This window comes from Orcinus orca, chromosome 4 (genome assembly GCF_937001465.1).
Source record: "Orcinus orca chromosome 4, mOrcOrc1.1, whole genome shotgun sequence".
NCBI classification, from domain to species: Eukaryota; Metazoa; Chordata; class Mammalia; order Artiodactyla; family Delphinidae; genus Orcinus; species Orcinus orca.
The window spans coordinates 83,012,651-83,036,196 of NC_064562.1; the positions used below are offsets into that span (position 1 = coordinate 83,012,651).

The window sequence follows — 23,546 nt, forward strand, 5'->3', positions numbered from 1 at the left end:
TTTACTAGCACTGTTACTCTGGCAACTTATCTGCATAAACAATTCTAATATTAATCAACGCATTTGAGAATGTATGACCTTGCCAGCCAGGACACAGTGCAACAATTTACAAAATTAGAAATTACAAATGGTCCGATAAAGATAGGAAAACCCGTTCCGCCTCACTCTAAGTCAAAGAACTACATATGGAAAGGATGATCAGAGCTCAGACCTCAGGCTGGGCGCACTGTTTGGCCTCCACCCGAAGCTCCTCTGACAGAACCATGCCCACAGTGATGATCCCTGAATGCACAGGCCCAGCCTGTGCTGTCCCACTCGGCCCTCCAGGCTGCACACAAGCACCTATGGACGTCACTTGACCGTCCAGGGGCATCTTCAGTTTAGCACAATCCTGATGCTCACCTGGTCATTCCTGTCCCATTAAAGGGCATCATCTCCTATCAGGGACTCAGGTAAAACACGCTGGTGCTATCCTTGTCACTTCCAGCCCCGATATCTAAACCATCAGGAAGTCCTGTCAGCCCTGCTCCAAGATAGCTCCTGAGTTTGACCCCTTCTCTCCATCTCCACGCCTCCCACTGTCATTTCTCACCTGTGCTAATGCCTCTACCTCATCACCTGTCTCCCTGCTCCCACTCCTGCCCCTGACAATCTGTTTTTCTAGGAGCAGCCAGAATGATCTTTCAAAAATGTAAATCAGATCAGATTGCTCCCGTGTTTACAATCCTCCCGTGGTTTCCTATCAAAACTGAATTAAAGGGCTCCCGTGGTGGCGCGGTGGTTAAGAATCCGCCTGCCAATGCAGGGGACATGGGTTCGAGCCCTGGTCCGGGAAGATCCCATGTGCCGTGGAGCAACTAAGCCGGTGCGCCACAACTACTGAGCCTGCGCTCTAGAGCCTGTGAGCCACAACTAGAGCCCATGAGCCACAACTACTGAAGCCCGCGTGCCTAGAGCCCGTGCTCTGCAGCAAGAGAAGCCACTGCGATGAGAAGCCCACGCACCACAACGAAGAGTAGCCCCAGCTCACCCCAACTAGAGAAAAGCCCGCGTGCAGCAACAAGGACCCGACACAGCCATAAATAAATAAAATTAAATAAATAAATGTATTTTTTTTAAAAACTGAATTAAATCAGGGCTAAGCATGGCTTATGGGACCCTGTAAGATCAGGGGCCCACCTTTGACCTCCTTTCTTACTAGTTCCCCCTCAAACCCTGTGCTCCAGCACACCAAGACTGACCTGGCCTCAAGTCTTTACACTGGCTCCTCCCACAGTGGGTCCTGGGTCCTCTCCATCACGAGGTCGGCAGAGAGACCTTCCTGACCACGCTACCTACAGCAGCATCCCCTGCTGCCCTGCCCACCCAGCCGCTCTCCTTTTCTACACAGCACTTACCATTGTCTTAAATTATTTATTTCTGTGTGTCCATGATTATTTTCCGTCTCTTCACACTATAATGTAACTCCATGAGGACAGCGTCCAGGACAGACACGTTTAGTGCTCAGCTCCTACCCTAAATGGTTTATAAGAGTGAAGAACTGAAAGTATCCAGCAAAAGGGAAGCCATTAAAACAGGATGGAATAGGCATAGCTTCAGCACCTCCTCATCCTCCAAGAAGCATCACTGGGACATATTCATAGGACTAAGGTATAACAATATCAACTTTCCACTCCAAGCCCATGCTGCCTAGTTTTTCAGGGATATGTTTGGGATTAATTCCGAAGGGTCACTCACCCCCAAGTGTGATCCCTTGCGCTTGGACCAAAGTCGGTATAGAAACCCAGCTTCTCCCCTAACCACATGGTCAGGTCATTGTTCCCAATATAGAGCTTAGAAGCATCGCTCTCCAAAATTGTTATGAGATCTGCACCTGTTCAGAAAAAAAACTGCACATGGTGATTAACCATAGCAATGTAAAAACAATTAGCAAAACTTGATTCTTTAATCCCCTGCCTTTACTCGTAAATCAAAAACCAAAGTAATTCCTAATGAGTTACTAAAGTGAACTGTTTCAAATCTGAGCTGTAAAATTTTTTTTACCATATTTTGAATGTAATTAAAACATGGGACACCTTGAGGAAAAGTATGAAAGGATAAAAACATAACTTTTCTAAATTTTCAAATATTAACATCATTCCCCAAATTTCAAATAAGCTTAATACCTTTTTCAAATATCCAATTTATGTTCAGAAACAATAGAGTATACAGTAGTGTTTTATTCCTGGGCAAACACCTCCATCGTATTGACACAGAAGTAAGTTTATTCAGATACCCTGGTCAGATGTGCCCCAGAGGCCTGTAATCAGGACTAAAGGACTAAGGGCCAGAGAAATTTCTTAATGGCATTAGAATCATACAGACCCTCAGCTATTTCTCAGGAGACATGCTTATCATTAGGAATAACTAGAACAGTTTAGCCCTTTAAGTCTCTTGCTCCATTCTCCATGTAGTTAATCTAAGAACAAAACACCCACATATTTTAAAGGATGTTTCATCCAAAGATGAGTACCCCAGGGCACGGAAACAAATAAAATTGGCCCTCAGGCTCTAGAAAGCAATTTGCTTTGCAAATGAGTATCACTCCAACCCATTCTGCCTTTTCATCTGACAATTTTCTGGTCCCCAACAGTGCGTTCCCAAGTGACAGGAGCCACTAGCAGGGGCATTTCCAAGAGCAAAGGCAAGACAAGATTCTCCTGCAGATACCCAGTAGGAGACTTTGTTCAGAATCAACTGAATTAATTGCTCTCAAGCAAACACAGATGTGGTTACAGAAGCTTAATCCTCCTGTAGCCGCCCACCAAAGTAAAGCCCTTTTAAGAGATTAGTTTGTGACCCAGCAAACCCTCCTCCTATTACTTATGATCTTGCTCAAAATAAACGTAACAGTAGGAGTGTCTCAAAACCTGGAAATAATTTCAGTAAGACTTACCTGTTTGACTGAGCAGTTGAGCTGATCTTTCTAAATTAGACCATCCTTCACTGTCAAAGCCAAACCTGAAAGGCCAGATGGCGGCAAAGACCTCTGTGGCTGGTGCCTGAGGAATTGTTTTAATGATAATTTAGGATGAATGAACAATGGCAGTTTCAGTGATCCACTCTTCTCCACCTCTCTCCACCAAAATTCATATTTCAGCAAAGGATATTTTTTAGGCATCTGCCCACAGCTAATGCATAATAATAAGGAGATATTTGCTAGTAGGTATTTTATAATCTGTGAATTTCTAGCTTAGGCTTGGAAGTTAGGAAGAATGTTTAGAAAGTGATATTTCTGATAAGCACTGTTTATAAAAGCAAAAAATTAGAAACAACCTGGCTGTTGTTTCAATAGGAAAAATAGGAAAATGAATAAAAAGAGATCATACATAAAATGGAATACTACACAGCCCTAATAAATGAATTAGGGCTACATATTTCCATATGGATGAATCTCACCAGGATTATTTTAAATAAAAAATTAAGTTGCAGGGCTTCCCTGGTGGCGCAAGTGGTTGAGAGTCCGCCTGCCGATGCAGGGGACACGGGTTCATACCCCGGTCTGGGAAGATCCCACATGCCAAGGAGCGGCTGGGCCTGTGAGCCATGGCCGCTGAGCCTGCACGTCCGGAGCTTGTGCTCCGCAACGGGAGAGGCCACAACAGTGAGAGGCCCACATACCACAAAAAAAAAAAAAAAAAAAATTAAGTTACAAAATATATATGTCATAGATGTTATTTAGATAAAGTTAAAAACATGGAAAAATACAATATTGTATAGAGGTGTGTCATGTTTAATAACAATATAAAGAAATGCATGAATATGATAACAAGCATATGCAGGAAGGGGTTACCCTTATATCAGAGAATGAGACCACAGAGGGATACACAGAGTCCTTTACCATATTTACAGAGTGGTCTGCCAACTCTGCGTTATAAGTGGTGTTGCTCCCCACTGTGCTGGCAGGGCCAAGGTTCAGGAGCACAGCACCCTCTGAAGAGTCCTCTTTTGAGCCCATGGGTCCAGTCAGAGAATGCAGTGCCCAACACTAACCATCTATTTAAAACTAATACCAACGGATCAACAACAGGGATCCTGTGAAAGAGTATGGCCAGATTAGACCAACTCTATCACCACAACTGAAAAAAACAACTCAAAGTGGAACATACAAGTTCAAGCTGAGAGAAGGGTAAGCACCACCTCTTTGCATAGGAGGGCCACCACTTAACCTAAACAGCTCATTGTGCTACAGCAGTGAGGTGTGAATCGCATCTCTATGCAAGAAATATTACTCAGTTTACTGAATGTCCTATAAAGAGAACAGAACCATCAAGAGAGACTTTGAGAGGCATGATTATATTCATCAAGTTATAGCTTTTCATGTAACTACATACCTATGATTAACTCTGGCTCTCATCACTCCAAAACCTGTTATTCCCACGTCAGTAAATGCCACCACCCTCCATCCAGTTGCTCAAGCCAAAACATAGAAGTCATCCTTGATTCTTTCCTTCTTCTCATTCAGTGTCATCTAATCCATCAGCAACTTCTATCAGCTTTACTTTCAAAATATATTCTAAGTCTATCCACTCCTCTCCAACTCCAGGGCCACAGCTCCCATCCAAACTTCCAGGGTCTCTCTCCTGGACAACTGAAAAAGCCTCATAACTTATCTCCCTGCTTCTACTCTACAATCCATTCTTCACAGAGCAGCCAAGTTAATATATATCCTATTTCTTCCTGCTCCTGCTTGAAATATTCTGGTGGCTTCCACTGCAAGAAAAATAAAGTCAGAACTCCTTTCTGTGCTCTGTAGGCCATATATCATATAAAATTCTATATCGAAACTTTTAATGACTTACCCCTCTTCCCAATTTCTTCTCATAGGTTTTATGCCGTAGTCCTAATCCCAACAACTTCACACTGACAAGCAGCCACAAAACTAAACAGAAACTGAAATAATTGTTTAGAAGAAACTAAGTTTCTTTTTTAAAAAAGTAACTTTATGAAAATATTGAATTTATTGGCCAAGATTGTATGTAAAGGGGCAATGTCTAGTTCCTGGGTTAATTTTCATGTGTGACATGCATATATAACCCATACTTTAAACTCAGGTTTCAAAGAAGCTTCCCTAAAAATGTTCCAAGAACCATGAACTAAAATAAAAATAAATCACAAATATATACAAGAAATAATATACAAGAAAGCAAGTCTCCATGAGCAGGAACCACAGCAAAAACACCCTGCTGAATCAAACCCAAAATACTTCAGATATTAAAAATTTTAGAATCGAATATAAAATAAGCATGCTTAACATGTTTAGAAAAATAAAAGAGGATATTCAATGGGATAACTAAGAAATATGAGATTAAATTAATGGGCAAGAAAATTTGTAAAGAAATTAGACTTCTAGAAATGAAATTATATGATAATTATAACAATTAAAATTAGAAACTCAATGGACAAGATAAAAAGCAGATTAGACAAAACTTAATGGAGAATTAGTACAAGGGGCAGCTTAAAAACAAAGGTAGAGAATATGAAAGAGGTTAAGGGAAATGAAGAAGAGAATAAGAAGATCCAACACATATCTAACTGGAGTCAAAAAAGGAGAGAAGGGAAAGAGGTAATATTTGCAGAAATAATGCTGAGAATTTTCCAGAATTGATAAAAAAAATGACTCTTCAGATTCAAAAAGCCCAAACACTCACAAGTAAGGGAGGGGCTGGATCCACATCCAGATGTATTACAGTGAAACTCAGGACACCAAAACAAAGAAAAATCTTAAATGCTGCCAGAGAGAAAAGCCACTGTATCTTCAAAAGAGCAAAGATTACACTGATGGCTGACTTCTCAAAAGCAAAAAATGGAAGTCAGACGATAGGGGAATACTATCTTTAATGTTCTGAGAAAAAAATAACCAACTACTGAAAAAAAGAAATTGAAGGTATAATTTCCAACCTAGAAACAGGAGTGGAGAGGAGAAGGATAAGAAAAAAGGAAAAAGAAAACTCAGTCAATGCAAAAGCAAGAAGAAAAAAGAGGAAACATACACCTAGAGAAAGTAGAAAAAGCAAAGTAAGCGTATGGAAATAAATCATAACACAAGGGAAATCACGACAAAAATAAATTACATTTCAAGTTAAAAGACAAAGATTGACATTCTAGTAAAAGCAAACAATGGAGACAGTAAGGAGGTCAGTGGTTGCCAGGGTCTGGAGGAAGGAGGGAAGGATGAATTGGTTGAGCACATTACCATGTTTACAACAGTGAAACTATTCTGTATGATACTGTATAGTGGATAAATGTCATTATACATTTGTCAAAACCCACAGAACACATATAAAAAAAGAGTGAACTCTAAACTGTGGACTTTAGTGAATAATAATGTATCAATATTGGCTCATCAATTGTAACAAATGCACCACAATAATGCAAGATGTTAATAATGGTGGAAACTGAGGAGGTGGGAGTGTGAGCCGATATATGGGAACTCCACACTTTCTGCTCAATTTGTCTGTAAACCTAAAACTGCTCTGAAAAATAAAATCTATTATTTTTTTTTTTTTAAAGCAGACAGTCATTGCAATTGGCAGGGGAGGGAGGGATGAACAGGCAGAGCACAGAGGATTTTTAAGGCAGTGACACTATGCCATATGATATTACAATGGTGGATATATATCCATTATACATTCATCAAAAACTACAGAATGTACAACATCAAGAATGAGTCCTGGGCTTCCCTGGCGGCGCAGTGGTTGGGAGTCCGCTTGCCGATGCAGGGGACGCGGGGTTCGTGCCCTGGTCTGGGAAGATCCCACATGCCGCGGAGCGGCTAGGCCCACGAGCCATGGCCACTGAGCCTGCGCGTCCGGAGCCTGTGCTCCGCAACGGGAGAGGCCACAACAGTGAGAGGCCCGCGTACCGCAAAAAAAAAAAAATGAGTCCTAATGTAAACAAAGGGCTTTGGGTGATAGTCCTGTTTCGTTGTAGGTTCATCAGTTGTGGTAGGGCATGTCACTAGCAGGGAAGGCTGTGTATTAGTGGGCTCAGAGGGTCCTATGGGAAATCTCTGTACTTTCTGCTCAATTCTGCTGTGAACCAAAAATGGGCCCAAAAAATAAAGCTTGCTTTGGAAAATCATACAAAGCTATCTAAACAACTTTGTGAATAAGTTGTTTCAAGTGCCTCAATTTGATGAATGAATTAAATAATTTAATAATAATAGTGATAATAAAGACAAAGATTATCAGGACTAAAAACAAACAAACAAAAGCCGCCAGATCCTGATTTCAAGGGACAGACCTAAAGTATAAGAATACATACAAAAAAAACAAAAAAACACCTAAATTTAAATTTTTCCCCTAAATTTTAATATAACTTTTTCAAATTATGATGGAACATATATGAAAGTGTTTATATAATGATCTTACTGCTTCATGACATTTCCTTTAGAAATATATTAAAATTTTATTTAGCTTCTTAATTGTTTTTTAGCTCTTTACACCATAAGATTCTGTCTTCTCTAGTAAAGCATCAGGTCATTGACGGTAGAGACCAGATTTTATATATCTTTGTATTCTACATAATGCTATGGAGTTATGCAGTATGTTGTATCCTAATACACTATCTGCAAATGTTACACATTCAATAAACATTTTTATTTAATCTAGTATATTTTGAGATGAGTCAGACTGAATAGCAAACTAATTTCATGCCTGAGTTTCCAGCTCATCAATATTCCAAACATTAACATATTAAATCTTCCAAAAAAGAACAAGAAATGAAATAAATGGTCTCAACTATTACAACAAAATATTTTGGAAATCCTACCTGTTAAATCTACATTAGAAGTGAAACAAAACTAATACAGAGTATTTATGGTTGAAAAAACACAATATCAGAGATTTGCTTTAAAGTATTTTACCAAAAAATGTAAGATAGGTATTAACAACATTAGCAAATGTTAATAATTGTTGGAACTGGTTTAAGGGTACATGAGAGTTCATCATACTCTTTAATCTCATATGTCTGAAAATTTATGTTTCATAATAAAATGCTTTTTTTTAAACATCTTTATTGGAGTATAATTGCTTTACAGTGTTGTATTAGTTTCTGCTGAATAACAAAGTGAATCAGCTATCTGCATATGTATATCCCCATATCCCCTCCCTCTTGCGTCTCCCTCCCACCCTGTCTATCCCACCCCTCTAGGTGGTCACAAAGCATCAAGCTGATCTCCCTGTGCTATGCAGCTGCTTCCCACTAGCTATCTATTTTACATTTGGTAGTGTATATATGTCAATGCCACTCTCTCTTCGTCCCAGCTTACACTTCCCCACTCCATGTCCTCAAGTCTATTCTGTACATCTGTGTCTTTATTCCTGTTCTGCCCTTAGGTTCATCAGAACCTTTTTTTTTTTTTTAGATTCCATATATATGTGTTAGCATACAGTATTTGTTTTTCTCTTTCTCACTTACTTCACTCTTTATGACAGACTCTAGGTCCATCCACCTCACTACAAATAACTCAATTTCGCTTCTTTTACTTACATTCCCACCAACAGTGCAAGAGGGTTCCCTTTTCTCCACACCCTCTCCAGCATTTATTGTCTGTAGATTTTTTGATGATGGCCATTCTGACTGGTGTGAGGTGATATCTCATTGTAGTTTTGCTTTGCTTTTCTATAATGATTTGTGATGTTGAGCATCTTTTCATGTGTTTGTTGGAGAAATGTCTATTTAGGTCTTCTGCCCATTTTTGGATTGGGTTGTTTGGTTGTTTGATATTGAGCTGCATGAGCTGCTTGTATATTTTGGAGCTTAATCCTTTGTCAGTTGCTTCAATTGCAAATATTTTCTCCCATTCTGAAGGTTGTCTTTTCATCTTTTTTATGACTTCCTTTGCTGTGCAAAAGCTTTTAAGTTTCATTAGGTCCCATTTGTTTATTTTTGTTTTTATTTCCATTTCTCTAGGAGGTGGGTCAAAAAGGATCTTGCTGTGATTTATGTCATAGAGTATTCTGCCTATGTTTTCCTCTAAGCGTTTTATAGTGTCTGGCCTTACATTTAGGTCTTTAATCCATTTTGAGTTTATTTTTGTGTATGGTGTTAGGAAGTGTTCTAATTTCATTCTTTTACATGTAGCTGTCCAGTTTTCCCAGCACCACTTATTGAAGAGGCTGTCTTTTCTCCATTGTATACTCTTGCCTCCTTTATCAAAGATAAGGTGACCATATGTGCGTGGGTTTATCTCTGAGCTTTCTATCCTGTTCCATTGATCTATATTTTTGTGTGTGTGCCAGTACTATACTGTCTTTATTTTTTTAGAGTTTTATTTGGTTTTGTTTTCAATTTTTATTTATTTGTTTTTGGCTGCACTGGGTCTTTGTTGCTGTGTGCGGGTCTTCTCTAGTTGCGAAGCTGGGGCTACTCTTTGTTGCGGTGCACAGGTTTCTCATCGCGGTGGCTTCTCGTTGCAGAGCACGGGCTCTAGGCGCGCAGGCGTCAGTAGTTGTGGCATGCAGGCTTAGTAGTTGTGGCTCTCAGGCTCTAGAGTGCAGGCTCAGTAGTTGTGGCGCACGGGCTCAGTTGCTCCGCGGCATGTGGGATCTTCCCGGACCAGGGCTCGAACCCGTGTCCCCTGCATTGGCAGGCGGATTCTTAACCACAGCGTCACCAGGGAAGTCCCCATACTGTCTTGATTACTGTAGCTTTGTAGTATAGTCTGAAGTCCAGGAACCTCAACATAATAAAGGCCGTATATGATAATAAAATGCTTTTAAAAAGGAAGCAAAACTATACTCACCAAGTTTCATGTATTTTCCACTCTCTCTGAAAAGCATTTTAGGACTGTTTTTTGTTTGAAGATGAAAATCAAGGCTTTTCTTGGGACCAAATAGCATATTCAGTCCAATAATTAGCATCACTGTCACTGTTAAAAAAAAGAAAGATGAATATATTACATTCTAATCCAAAAATCCTTCTAATGGTAAATTCCAGGAGCCTCGATTTCATTTAAATGGACATATCCTGAAAAATCAGTTATTGAGTTATCTCAGTACCTAATTAATTACTCCAGTGTTACTTTTGATAATTAGGATGATCATAAGAAATCAGGTAGGGTTCTAGAAATTATGCTTTACATTAAAAAAACCCGTACTTTTTCTGATGAGGGGTTTCTTTGAATTTCCTGAGTGTTTCCTAGTTGTTAGATTGGTAATAGTGTCGGTCACTGACTGTTGGTCATGCAGGGAAGGGTGGGGAGAAGAGAAAGCAGCCTTCTGGACTGCCTTAGGGACTCAGTCTTCTCCACTGAAGGGACCACAGGCACCGAGTTGAGGAGCACAAGAGGAGGATTTGTAGGTTCTTAATACGGCAGTATTTGTGGCAACAGTTCTGGCCTGGATTGTGGGTCCACACAGAGGATGCATGCTGGAACTCACACTGGGCCAAGAAAGATGAGCTTAACTGAGGTGCATTCCAATGTAGCTTACACGTGAAGTCTACATACTTCTAACGTTGTATATAATGAGAATGGAAACAGAGGTATGGTTGAACAATATATAAATTAGAGAATGTCAAGTAAAAGTTATGCTTAGGTGGAAGGCTAAAAAAGAGTTATGTGCAATTTCCAGGAAATAGCAGGAGAAACCTAGATAATACATTTATATCTACTTTCTGATCTAATACAGATTCTTTTCAATCATTATTCAAAGCTACTCTGAACATTACTAATGTTCCTTAGTTTTTGTGGCCTTATCGACATAATGTCACTCCTACTAAAAAGAATTCTTAGTTGTTTGAAGCTGGAATAAAGCACGATTTCTGCAATTCCATTAAGTAGAGAGAAGGAACTAAAAACACCCTTCATTCATAACACTCTAAAGAAAGAAATATATGCTTAGAATGGCTCTTACTTTCATTCGTTTGCTCCACATGGCAGACCCCCAAACAAGCTGGAGTAAGAAAAAAGCAGGGCATTGGATAGGAAGATAGAGCAGGAGAGAGTACACACACACCTGAAAGAAATCAGAAGAAATACAAAGTTCGCAAAGCCGAGATTATCACAGAGGAAATGCAGCGATGTATGTCTCTGATCAGCTGACAGCCTGGATGTCCCACCAGAAATAGCAAATCCTCAAAAGTTTTTAAAAATATCTCACATAATTGAAAAATACCTCTTCCAAATCAGCCTGTCCTGACAGATGCCTAGCTCATAGAGGAGAAAAGTTTATGTGAAAATGTACAGGGTGATTGGATATATTCCAAGGGCACAAGGGGGAACTGCAGACGAACATAAGTAGAAGCCCAGACTTTTGTGCAGCACTTACCCCAGCTGTAACCCCCTAAGAATTTGTCTAATCTGATGTGTGGTATCTCCGCCACTACACGGAAGCTCCAGGTGGGTTAGGACCCTATGTCTCTTAAATCCCCTACACCTGGCACTGCGCCTGGACCATAGTAGGTGCACAATAATTTTTTAATGAGTAAGTGAACAAATGGAAAAATGTCTGAGCAAACAAGAACTGAATCCCCTATTAACATGTTTTGTCTCCTCAGTTTTTCAAAGATTTTATCCTGGAGGCTCTGGACATGTTTTACTTGAACTAAAACGACAGGCAATATTTGATCTGTGTCTGCTTGGTACACATCAGGAATTTCACTATTGCCAGAAGACAATTTCTGAAATATTAAACTGAACTAAGTTTATGCTATTTGAATTTTGGTACATAAGTTCATAACCACTGAAATGGAAGATATGTGCTCTATGATTTGAGAATTTACCATTTACACTAAGATTCACATATGAAAAAATCTTTTGGTAAAAAGAGGGTAAATAAAAACCATATATAAAATTCAAGGGAACCAAAAAATATCACACTTCCTATATATATTTACAAGCCTACCACCAAAATAGCAATGTGAGCACCATGATCATATTTTCTCCTTACGTATCATATAATATGGGGTTACGGGGACCTTTTTATAACTTATTATGGATTAAACTTGTTTTTTTCACAGCTACTCACTTGCAAGGCCTTTGCAGTAATATTACTGAAACTCATTAATGAATTAAGAAATTTCTTTTTAAATAGTAATTTAGACATTTCTCTAGGTTTTTTTTTAACCAAGAGGGTCTATTTCAATAAGAAAAGCAAGATCATCCTATTTATCTTAATCAGTCATGTAAAGTGCTAAATCCTAGTCAGTCCTGAAGAGGATTTTTGAGTAGTTACTTGAATCCAGACCTTTCACATGTACTCACCCAAAAGCACATCAGATCTTTCTCTAGCGTACACACCTCCTGGGACAAATTTAAAAGCTGTGTACCATGCACAGAAAAATATTTCTAGAAGATAAAATATCATGGCAGTGGTCATGGCTTTTCCAGGGCCTGACGCTGAGCTGATAAGGTGTCCAAGCACTTGAGGCCACATGGACGCCGTGAAGAGGGCGAGCACACAGCCAGAGAGAGCGGCTGCCCACGTGGGCAGGTAAAGGAGACCCACAGCCGAGGTCGCTCCTGTTTGTGAGAGAGAGAAAGAAAAACAATCAGACAGGAAAGTAGTAATAGTCTCTTCCATTTTCTTAAAAAAAAAAAAAAAAAAGGAATAATAAACTTATATAGGATGACCGATTTATAGCTATTTAGAGCCAGAAGGGACCTCAGGGCCATTCTGGTTCAGTTTCTAGACTAGTGAGAAACTAAGGTCTTGGCAAGGTTAACATGCTTTGCTCAAGGTCATGCAGCTAGTTACTTGCACAACTGGAGGTGGAATGTGGGTCCAGTAAATCTCAGTCCAGTGCTATTTCTTCAGGAAGAACAGCAGGAGAGAAGAAGGCATTTTTAGTTTATTTGTGTTAAGATCTTCATAGCAAACACTGGAAAAAAAAAAAAAAGGAAATTACCTGTAATACCAAAATTTGTTCATTTAATTTAACCAGCCAGATCTAGGACATTAGGAAACATGGAGAGTCATGTTTGTAGAACATTTTTGTTAAGAAACTTTCTAAAGGAGTTTAAATGCTGCCCCTCGTCCCACAATATATAAGTTGACTTTACCAACCCCATAGCCCCCCCCAAAGAAGCTGTGACTAAGACTGCATTTGTAGACTCACTACTTTACAGTTCTGCAGGCAGTTCATTCATTCACACAACAGCCTCGGAGGTGCTGGGGGCTGTGCAATCTGCCTGGTCCGCAGCAGGCACTTAGTAAATGTCTGCTAATTCGTTGAGCCAAATCTGAGGGAATATAACATTTCTCCATAGTCCTATGAAATCCGCTGTGAGACAGCAGCACAGCAGGGGCTTACAGCACCCCATTTTGGAGCCATCAATATAACACGTTTGCAGAGAATATGACATCCTCTAGACATTGGACATTTCAGTCAATGTTGTATAACAGTGAGCCACCCTTCAAGTATGTCTACAGCAGCCTCCTCACTGCTTGCGGCAAGACCCCCGGGAAGAGGATCCAGCCAGCTTCTTAGTGCCCCATGGCGCTCACCTGTCAGTAAGTTCTACTTGCACCATCACAGGACAATGCCATGTGACTGCCTATTCCTCCCCACTTCAAAAACAACCCACAGATTTTAACTCCATAGTTAGACCTTCAAAATCTTAGATCCAACAACAATTATTTTAATGACAAAAGTTTTTTTTCATTTTGAAATGAACAAACATAATGCCTATTCACTGCAGAAATTTAAAAAATACAGAGCTGTGAACAAGCAATTAAGGATCGCCTAGGACTGAGATGAGATGATCCCAGCTAATACTCCTATGTATTTCCCCTATGTCTTTTTCTGTGTATATGAAGAAGTATTTTTACATAAATGGAATCGTACCACATATTGAGGATTCTATTCTGCTTTTTGTGGGACATTATATCAAGAACATGTTTTTCGTGTTATTAATGTTTTTCTTCTAAAACATGTTTATGTACGTACACTCTTGCACTGGATAAATACACACAAAAATAAGCAACCATTTTCCTATTCTTGGCCATTTAGGAAGCTTCTGACACTGTGAGGAACATCTTTCTTTGTCAATTAATCTCTTACTACACCTCTGATTATTTCCTTAAAATAATTCTTAAAAAGATTCTTAGACGTACAACTACTATGTCAAGAGGCAAAAGCATTTTAAAGAGTCAATACTTGTGGTCAACTCCTTTCCCGGGAGGTTATACCAGTTCTCACTTCCTCCAGAAACCCTGCCAGAAGTCCAAAAGGTGAGCCTTTTGGACCCTGCCAAAACCATTTCTTTTTAAAAATCTTTACCAAATTAATGATTAAGTCATAGCATATTTTGATTTTCATTTATTTGATTATTAGGGAGAGGGAATTTTTCCTGTTTACCAGCTTATAATGCCTATTTTTCTAAAGAATGAGTCCTAGTTTGATATTTTAATCTAAAGATATCAAAATGACTTTGTTGTGTCTGTCTTACTACAAAGAATTATCTGAAGGGAAAGAAAACATCTCTTCAAATTTCCCTCGACTGTTACCACTTTCATTTTTAATTTAGTTTCTATTTTTAAACAGGCTACATATCTTTAAGTCCACTAAAACTGTACTTTTATTTATTTTATTTATTTTATTTATTTATTTTTGGCTGTGTTGGGTCTTCGTTGCTGCACACGGGCTTTCTCTAGTTGCCACGAGCGGTGGCTACTCTTCGGTGAGGTGCACGGGCTTCTCATCGCGGTGGCTTCTCTTGTTGTGGGGCACAGGCTGTAGGCGCGTGGGCTTCAGTAGTTGTGGCGTGTGGGCTCAGTAGTTGTGGCTCGCAGGATCTAGAGCACAGGCTCAGTAGTTGTGGTGCACAGGCTTAGTTGCTCCGTGGCATGTGGGATCTTCCCCGACCAGGGCTCGAACCCACGTCCCCTGCATTGGCAGGTGGATTCTTAACCACTGCGCCACCAGGGAAGCCCCTAAAATTGTCCTTTTAAATAGACTATAAATTCAATCCAAACTCTGAAAGGTAAAAAAGAGTCCCTCTGTCCCCTGTCACCTATTAGTTCCCCTAGCGAAGGCCAACAATGTTAGCATTTTCTTCTGCATCCTCCCAGAGATAGTCTGTGCACAGGAAGAAAACGGCATGTGTGTGCATTTCCCTTTTTGTACACCAGTGGTAGCATATGATACACCGTTACTTTACCTTTTTCTCTTAACTATACAGCTTAACTATTTTTTGTTTGAGACTGAGTCCTCCCAAATAATCCCCCCCAGATCTTTACAACATCTAAGACACCAAGCAGAATTCATGGTAATTGAATATTCCAATGATATTTATAGTAACTAACATGTTCACTTTAAACAGATCAAGTTTCTTATACAATAAAACTGTAAGCACACTGTATAGCACACTGGGGTCCTACCAGTGCATTGAGTACATTTATGTCTTTTTAAATAGAACTTTGATTTTACTAATTTAATCGCCATCAAGATCTAAAGTTCCTGTATCTTTGCATTTGGGAAATTCTATTGGTCACTTCCATAATTAATTTCATACTGGGACCCAGTTGGGACTTTAACTGTACAATGAAAAAAATATGATTTCTTTATCTGCATTCAGCTTTATGAGGTGTTTTCCAGAGACGAATCACAGTGAAAAGTGGGCACCATCTCTAGATAATTGTGAGCTCCTACTTAATTCAGGTGAGGAGACCATCAGAGAGGGAAACGGAGCTCACTAATTACGGCCCTGCTTTCCTCTCTACTGCAAACAGCCCATTAGAAGCCCGGAATCTGCTTGCCCCGAGGGCCTTTTATTTCACACTTCAGAGAGACAGTCAAACTAAATTAGGTTTAACTCTGGAGGCTATGTTTACTTATCTGGGGAAATAAGCATGAGCATAAAACAACAAGTTCACAGCTTTTCTGTTCTTTAAGTTTATGTTTCTGTGGACCTCAGTGTTCCCATGTTTGAAATGAAGCTGCTAATTACCTGCCCAATAAGCCTTCTGCTCCTATTCCGTAAGAAAAGACATGATATAAATGCTGCGCAACTTTCAATGTATTTCATGTTCATTTTCCTAATTGCATAGAGATTAAGAAGCTATATATGCTCACTGCACACTCCGCATTTACAAAGTTACCTGGCCATTTTTGTGCGGAATCTCAGGAGGCATTTCTCTGATGAGAAGAAAGGTTCCTCCTACATTATATTCACACAAGCAACCCCATATGGAATGTCTACCCGAAAATACACAAGCAAGTAAAAACAGCTCAACATGACCGCAACCGTTTGCTCACACAGCTCCAGGAGGATGACGACCTGGTTAACCTTAGGAATTACGCAGCCTATTTGGATGACATACACGTCTTCATGCAAGGATGATGGCACTGAGGGTGCACAGAAACGTACCTACGAGGTTATTTAACCCTCATCTTCCATTACCGTTACGTGTAGTCTCAGAAACCCACGCCCAGCCTCTAGTACAAAACTCTGAACACCTGCTTAATTAAAATGTATAAGGACATCTCACAGAAACCGAACATAGTATTTGCCCTGTCACAGAGCGGCAATTTTTTTATTTAACGCTAAAACTGACTCTCACCATTCGTGCCTTTTAAGGGGAAAGGAGCAGAGTGGCATAATTCAGTTTCAGTCACAGTAATGAAATGGTCATAATCATAAAAATAAGTAAATTGCTCCAGAAATGATAGTCTCCATTGATATTCTATATTCCTGAAGGGTGTGAATGGGCAGAGAGGGTCCAAGCCTTTGAATAAGCAAACATGGACCCCAAGGCTGGGTAGAGGAGGGCCAAAACTGTTACACACAAAAGAGAAAGGGAAAGTGAGCTTCATTATCGAGTCCCAAAGGAAGGTATTCCTGAAAACAGAGAAGCGCTTGGAGAGGGGAAGAGGTCTGGCAAAGTGGCAATGTCTGACCCTCCATCTCCACAGACTGTCAGTAAAACTGTTCCTGACATCTGTGCCTGGATAAGTCATTTAGGAGGCAGGGGAGAGTATATCAGCACAGTCAGGGGATAAGACAGCTAGGGAGGAGAGGGAAAGTGAAGGAGGAGAAAGCAGGGACCTGGAACCAGTAGTCACTGGTAACCGTGGTGATATCTGGGTTTTAGTGGCTGCACTTGGTGAGACTATCCCACCGGGCAACAGCACATGTTGTATGGTCATCTCCTTCCACTCCAGGGGCACATGGAGTAAACTGGACAACTGCAAGTAAATTGGACAACGAAGCATTTCTGTAGGGAAACCACACACCTGTCATCCACCAGGTTAAACTGGAACCAGGAAACCATGAACAAGGCAAAAGCATCAATCCACTCGCCAAGCCCAGCAGAACTGCACCTCTGTAAAAAAATGATACGTTATAGGACATCTGACATTGTTACTACTCCATTGTCCCAAATATAAAACAGATATGTATCTACTACCTCTAGGCACATGCAAGAGATAATATGAGTGTGAAACAACCAGTGAGATAATGAAAGCCCACTGGGAACCAATATTATATACATTCAGAACATTGACATAAAAGCACCTCTGACTTGAGATAAACGATATCTGCAGTCTTTCATGGTCAGTGTAAACACAGTAATTGAGTTTTCTCAGACTATTAAATTATAGTTCATACTGGCCACGTGACATTTTAAATGACTCTGCCAAAGATAAAAAGAAAAAGACACTGGGAATAGTTTCTATTTAGTGTGCCTCTTTTCACTCTTTTCTCAACCTCAGTACTGCTTTTATCAATAGTCTCTGCCTGGGCTTCCCTGGTGGCGCAGTGGTTGAGAGTCCACCTGCCGATGCAGGGGACACGGGTTCATGCTCCGGTCCGGGAAGATCCCACATGCCGCGGAGCGGCTGGGCCCGTGAGCTATGGCCGCTGAGCCTGTGTGTCCGGAGCCTGTGCTCCGCGACGGAGAGGCCACAACAATGAGAGGCCCGCGTACAGCAAAAAAAAAAAAAAAAAACTCTCTGCCTTCCTGGGACTGATGTGAGTTTGGTAAATAATTAATAGTTGTGTGTTTTTAAAAACAACCACAAACTATTTCATTCTGTTGCTACTTTGGCAAAAACTTGGAGGAGGAGAAAAAAAAAGAATTTAAACTTCAGGGGAAAATCCAGCAACAATAAAAGCTACAACATGGCACTCAGTAAAATAGCTGTAATATAAATAAACTAAAAAACATAGTACTTACTACATACCAGGCACTGTTTGAAGATTTTTACATATATTAGCTCATCTAACACTCACAAGTCTGTGGTAAATGCGATAATTATCCCCATTTTGCAGAGGAGGACACTGCGGGAAAGAGCACTAAGAAACCTGCCACAGATTGTACACAGTCGCCCACGTAGGACTAAGAATCCAAAAAAGGCCCTCCAGCTCTGGAGTGAGGCTCTCAGCCGCTCTCCTGCCTATCCCCACCTTCTAAGGTTAAGGGTGGTCCTGGGTCTACAGAAGAGAGAAAAGGCTGGCGAGGACACTGTGGATCACTGTCTATCCCCAAGTCAACCACAAATGTTTATGAGGACCTACTGTGTGCCAGGCTCTGTTCTAGGGGCTTGGGATGCGTCAGTGAACAAAGATCCCTTTCCTTCATGCGCTCACATTCCAGTGGCGGAGAGGGCCAGACAATAAACACAGTTAGAAAATAGCACAGGATATTAGAAGGTAGAAGACACTAAAGAGGGAGAGTTTGGGGGTCAGGAGTGCTGGGGTGGGCTAATGGGAAGCTGGAACATGTGGCTAAGAAAGTGTCCTGCTCCCTCATCCTCCCAGGCTCTGTGGTCTGCACTGATCCTCTGGTTTCCCAAAGTCCCCTCAGCACCATCTGTGCCTCTCTCTCAGCTTCCTCCCATCTCCCACATCTTCAGCCCATCAAAATAGATTTATGACCCATCCCCTTAAGTAGAAACTAGAGAATTTTAGAGAGCAATTCCTACTATGACGGTCATAGGTGATGATGATCTAATGCAACACTTCTCAGACAGGGTTCTGAGAAACACCAATTTTATGATGTGTTGATAGGTGTTCTAACAAAGGAATTCCATGTTCGAGTAAGTTGGAGAAACTCCCGAGTGACTCTGTGATGCTAATGTGCCTTGTGAATCACAAAGGAAGATGAAGTACAGTGTTTCCAAAACCTACTTGATCTAAACGAGGTTTGGGTTTTGCTTGTTTTTTCTCTCAGATTACCCATTAACATCTCAAGAAACCAGTGTTCCACACAACACAATTTGGGAAATGCTGGTCTCAGGCGGTGCATCTCCATCTTCAATGTGTCACTCCAGCACACAAAATCATAAAATGAAAACCCTCATTTTAAAGGTGAGTAAAACAAGGCCAGGGACGTTAGGCGACTGGTCCAAAGTTGAATGGTGAATTGCTGTCGGCCAACCAGGACTCCAACCCTCAAGACTGGCCTCGGATTCCTGGTCCAGTTCTCCTGTCGCTCTTCCTCACATCTTATGCTTGTTTTCATGGGAGCTTTGGAAATGAAGCTTTAACACATAAGAATAAACTCCTTCCCTCCCCCTCTCTTCTGTGCCTTTCTTCCTTCTCTCTCCTCCTCCCAAATATGCCAGAGCATCCAAGATCAAAAAGATATAGACTCTGGATGAGATCACATATGTACACTTCCTAGCTCAGGGCCGGACACAGAGGAACTCATAAGTATTAGTTCCTTTTCCCATTCCCGGCCCTCAAAGAGTTTAGCGTCTAGAAAGGATGAAGGACATAAAATAACTGTAGTATAAACAATTTGTAATACAGAATAATAATAAGAGATGTACAAGGGGGTGGGGGTGGGATGGGCATTCAAGGTAGTTTGTGGGATAATCAGAGAAGACTTCACAGAGGAGATGCATGACCTGGGTTTTGAAGGGTGAGTGAGAGCTTGCCGAGACATCAAGGCAGAGAAGGTAGCCCAGACACAGGGAAGAGCACGTACATACACATGGGGGGCTGGGACAATCTGGCACGTCTAGGGAACTGAAAGTGATTTCAGCCCAGGTGAAGCCTGGGGATAAGGCAGGGAGCATCTTTAAAACATTAAGTGAGGCTGAGGGTGCAGATCCTGTCTCATATGACCTGGTTTGGGGGAGAAAAACTGCTGAAAGGTTTTAAGCAAAAGAGTGATGGGGTCAGGTGTACATTTTAGAGATCTCACTCTCAGTGTGGAGATGGCCACACTGCACAGAGGCCATTAGAAGACCAGAGCAGTAGCCTGATGAAAGATGGGAGGATCCACTAAGGAGATATGGTGGGGGATGGCGAGGGAGGGATAGGTGCTTTAAGAGAAGTAGTAGAATCGACTGGACTTAATACCAAGTGAGATGCAGAAAATGAGGAAGACACACAATTCGAAGATGATTCCTGGTTTCCAGCTTAGACGGTAGAGGGACAGACAGAGTAAACCAAGGCCCAGAGGAGGAAGGACATGTCTGGGTAGTGAAAACTACTGAGCCAGACTTGGACACACTGCATGTGAGACAACTGTGGGATGTGCCCAGACATCCTCTGGGGAAAGAGCCAGTGTGTCTCCATATGTGGGAATTTCAGCGCTTTAGGAGAAAACAGATATCTGCGGCAGATGTTTTAAGGGTTCCTCCCATGTTTTTATGTGAAAGGCTGGACCTGACCATGGGAGAAAAGAGGTGTCAGGAAGAGTAGAGAGAGGGTCAGTGAGGACCAAGCACAGGAACCAGCACTTAAGCTCAAGACTGCTAACTCCTTGGGAGCCCCATGGCTGGAACAAGTCCCAAAGTACAGAGGATGCAGAGCTCCCCCAGGCTTCCCTCCTTTGCAGAGATTAAAGCTCTCTGCCTTGCTGCCAACCCACTCTCTCATCAAGGCCCTCTTGTCTCGTCCTACCCAGTGCCCAAAACTGTAATAGGGGGATCTGGAGGAAATGCCATGCTTTCCCTGCCACTGAGAATGCTCTTCTTGGCAGGAATTCCTCAGCGTGCCCACGCAGGAGCTCCCAGGACCTCTCACTTAGCCGTGCACAATCCTTAGTCCTCCCTCATCTACCTCCCAGCAATCCTTCAGCACTGGGGCAAATACCCCTCCAGCTCCGTCATCTCCAGAGTGGATCCAGTACTGTCCTACTGCAGTAACGTCCTGTAATGTTTCTGACATCTAGGGAAAGAGGAATACGAAACATCGGGCTGGTGCAGGTCTACCTGCTCAAACAGAGGAGGAATTTCTTCAACAATACTAGCCAATTGCTGGATTGCTTCCACACCCAAACTCACCCAAATGGGTTAGGATCTGGCCCTGGATGGGGATGCCCACTCACTGCCCATCTGGAAACAAGAGAGACTTCTCCAAAAATCCAGTGGGTAAGGAACATGAGACTGCCAAAGGCAGCCCCCTGCCAACAACCAGTTCGGTCTAGAAGCCATCACCCTGGCTGCCTCCTCAGACTTCTTCCCCTCAGGTCTACAGCAGGCACCATCTAGAATGAAAAATGGAAAAGGATCCGTTACATGGAAATTTACCCTCTGTATTTAACAGAATGGTACCTGGCCTCAAGGAGCTGACTTCAGAAGAGGAGATGAGACCCAGTCCAAAGCAGAATGTGCTGGGAGGTAGTCAGTGGGAGGGGTTATTTCAGGCAGGCTAGATCGGGAACGATTTAGGGAGAACCCATCATTTTGGAATTTGACAACTGAAAATGCAGAAATTTATTTACTTCATTAAAGTGAAATTAAGAGTATGAGCTAAAATATATGTACGAAAAGTGAAAGGTATGTTCAGGGAACAAATGCAGTCCACCTTGAGTGGAACACTTTCAGAATACCAGGCTGCTTCTCCCCAGAAGAACAGGGCTCTCATCTAACCCTCTGTGTCCCCGGAGTGATAACAGGGCATCGCCTGAGCAGTTACCATGGGCCAGGCCCTATGCCCAGCCCTTTACATGAACTCATTTAATTTTCACAACCACTTTACGAGGTAGGCTCTATTACTAATCCCATTTCACAGATTAAAAAACTGAGGCTCAGAGAAAACAAGTAACTTGCCCAAGATCATACAGCTGGTAAAGAGAACTTAGGCAGCACCTGTGCACTTCACTATACTATACTTCCCGGGACTGTTTAACCACGAGGTCTCAGTGTGTTGCATTAATGACTTCACATACAGAAATGTAACTACTGGAGAAAATGCTGGCAGGAGAATTTCTTTGTAGGAACAGAGAACCTGCTGGGTAGATGCTTCATGACACTGAGAAGCCCTCTCCAGGATAGAAAGAAAACTTCGGGTCTGCCTGTGAGGATGACAGGCCGATTTCACAAAGAGGAAGAAAGCCATTCTGCCAATAAAGGAGTGAGGGGAAGGAGAAGCAGAGCTGAAAGCTACAGGGATGAGGGAGAGAAGATGTGAAGACGGAAGGAGGCCAGGGCCTGGAGGCTAGGAGACAGTCTTTGGAGAAGAGAGAAGCCTAAGCTGAATTTGCTGATTAACACTGCTTCATACTATGGTGGGTGACCCTCCCCCAAGACCCAGCAAATCTTCAACAAAGCAACCCCCAAAAATGCCTGGGATGATCAGACATCCTGGGGAAGCTGGTGGGGAGTCAAGTTTTGTAAATGGGGCACAGTGCAAAAACAGGAAGGGACCAACAACTGGGTCACATAAATTTAAAACAGAGGTGAGAAAGAAGAAAACTCCAGTCGGGAAATGTAAGCGATACCCTGAATATCCTTATCAGGCTGTACCTGTGAAATCTGCTGCCTGAGTTTCTACTTCATGTTAGCGATTTATGAAATGGAAGACATATACTAGGGCACTAGACCGAGTTCTAAATGTTCTAATTAATATCAATGTCCCTCGACCAATTTACGTGCATGATGTTCCCTTGTTCTCACTAACCCCACTTCATGCCAAAATTGGGGCCAAGGGGGAATTATACAAGCCCTTTGTTCATGGTGAGCCAAACCCTCTAAACTTCCATTAACCTGTGAGATTTCTCCTTGTATTTACAAAAGAACAGCGACTCACTGAGAGTTACACACAAAGCCAGGAGCAAGTTATGTAGAATCTAGTAACACTTGTCCCTTCTTTTCAGAAGAGTCTCGAGTTAGCATGTGAAGCGAATGTCCAAGTTTGTTTGTCAGCTCCAGACAGGTGATCTGAAAGGTGGTATGAATATGTAGGATTTCCTTTCTTTTTAAATTTCATATTTGGAGCTTCAGAGTTGGGCCCGGGGCGGGGCGGGAACAAAAGCAAAAAACAAACAAACCAAAAGAAACCAAACAAACCCATGCAGTTCCCACAGTCCTCGTCCTGGAAAGTCCTGTCCAGAGGGAAAGAGGAGGTAGACAGAGCTGAAAGCCAGCAGGGAGTATGAGGCCTGGGTCTACTCTCGCACTCCACGCTGAGACAAGCCAGAGACGCATTGCTATCGTCACCCTCTATGCTGGCGAGGAAAAGGTGCCTTCTGCTTAGATAACAGTCCACTACCTGCGCCGGCTACTCTTGCAGAGGGAGAAAAAGTAGAAGTGGAGATAGAGTGCAGAAAGACTAGTTTTATCTTTCCAAGATGTGTTACATTCAGATAAGAAAGAGAAAATCCCTA

At 41.6% G+C, this 23,546-nt stretch overlaps 1 protein-coding gene across 1 annotated transcript in view; it reads right to left on the bottom strand.

Moving 5' to 3' along the window:
* CWH43 (cell wall biogenesis 43 C-terminal homolog) overlaps positions 1–23,546 on the bottom strand; it is a 72,047-nt gene that overhangs the window by 40,183 nt on the left and 8,318 nt on the right. The window contains 8 exon segments of the mRNA XM_049708909.1: positions 1,738–1,873; positions 2,936–3,041; positions 4,842–4,921; positions 9,788–9,913; positions 12,248–12,505; positions 17,221–17,309; positions 21,223–21,341; positions 21,343–21,425. Coding sequence (XP_049564866.1) covers positions 1,738–1,873; positions 2,936–3,041; positions 4,842–4,921; positions 9,788–9,913; positions 12,248–12,505; positions 17,221–17,309; positions 21,223–21,341; positions 21,343–21,425 — 997 coding nt within the window.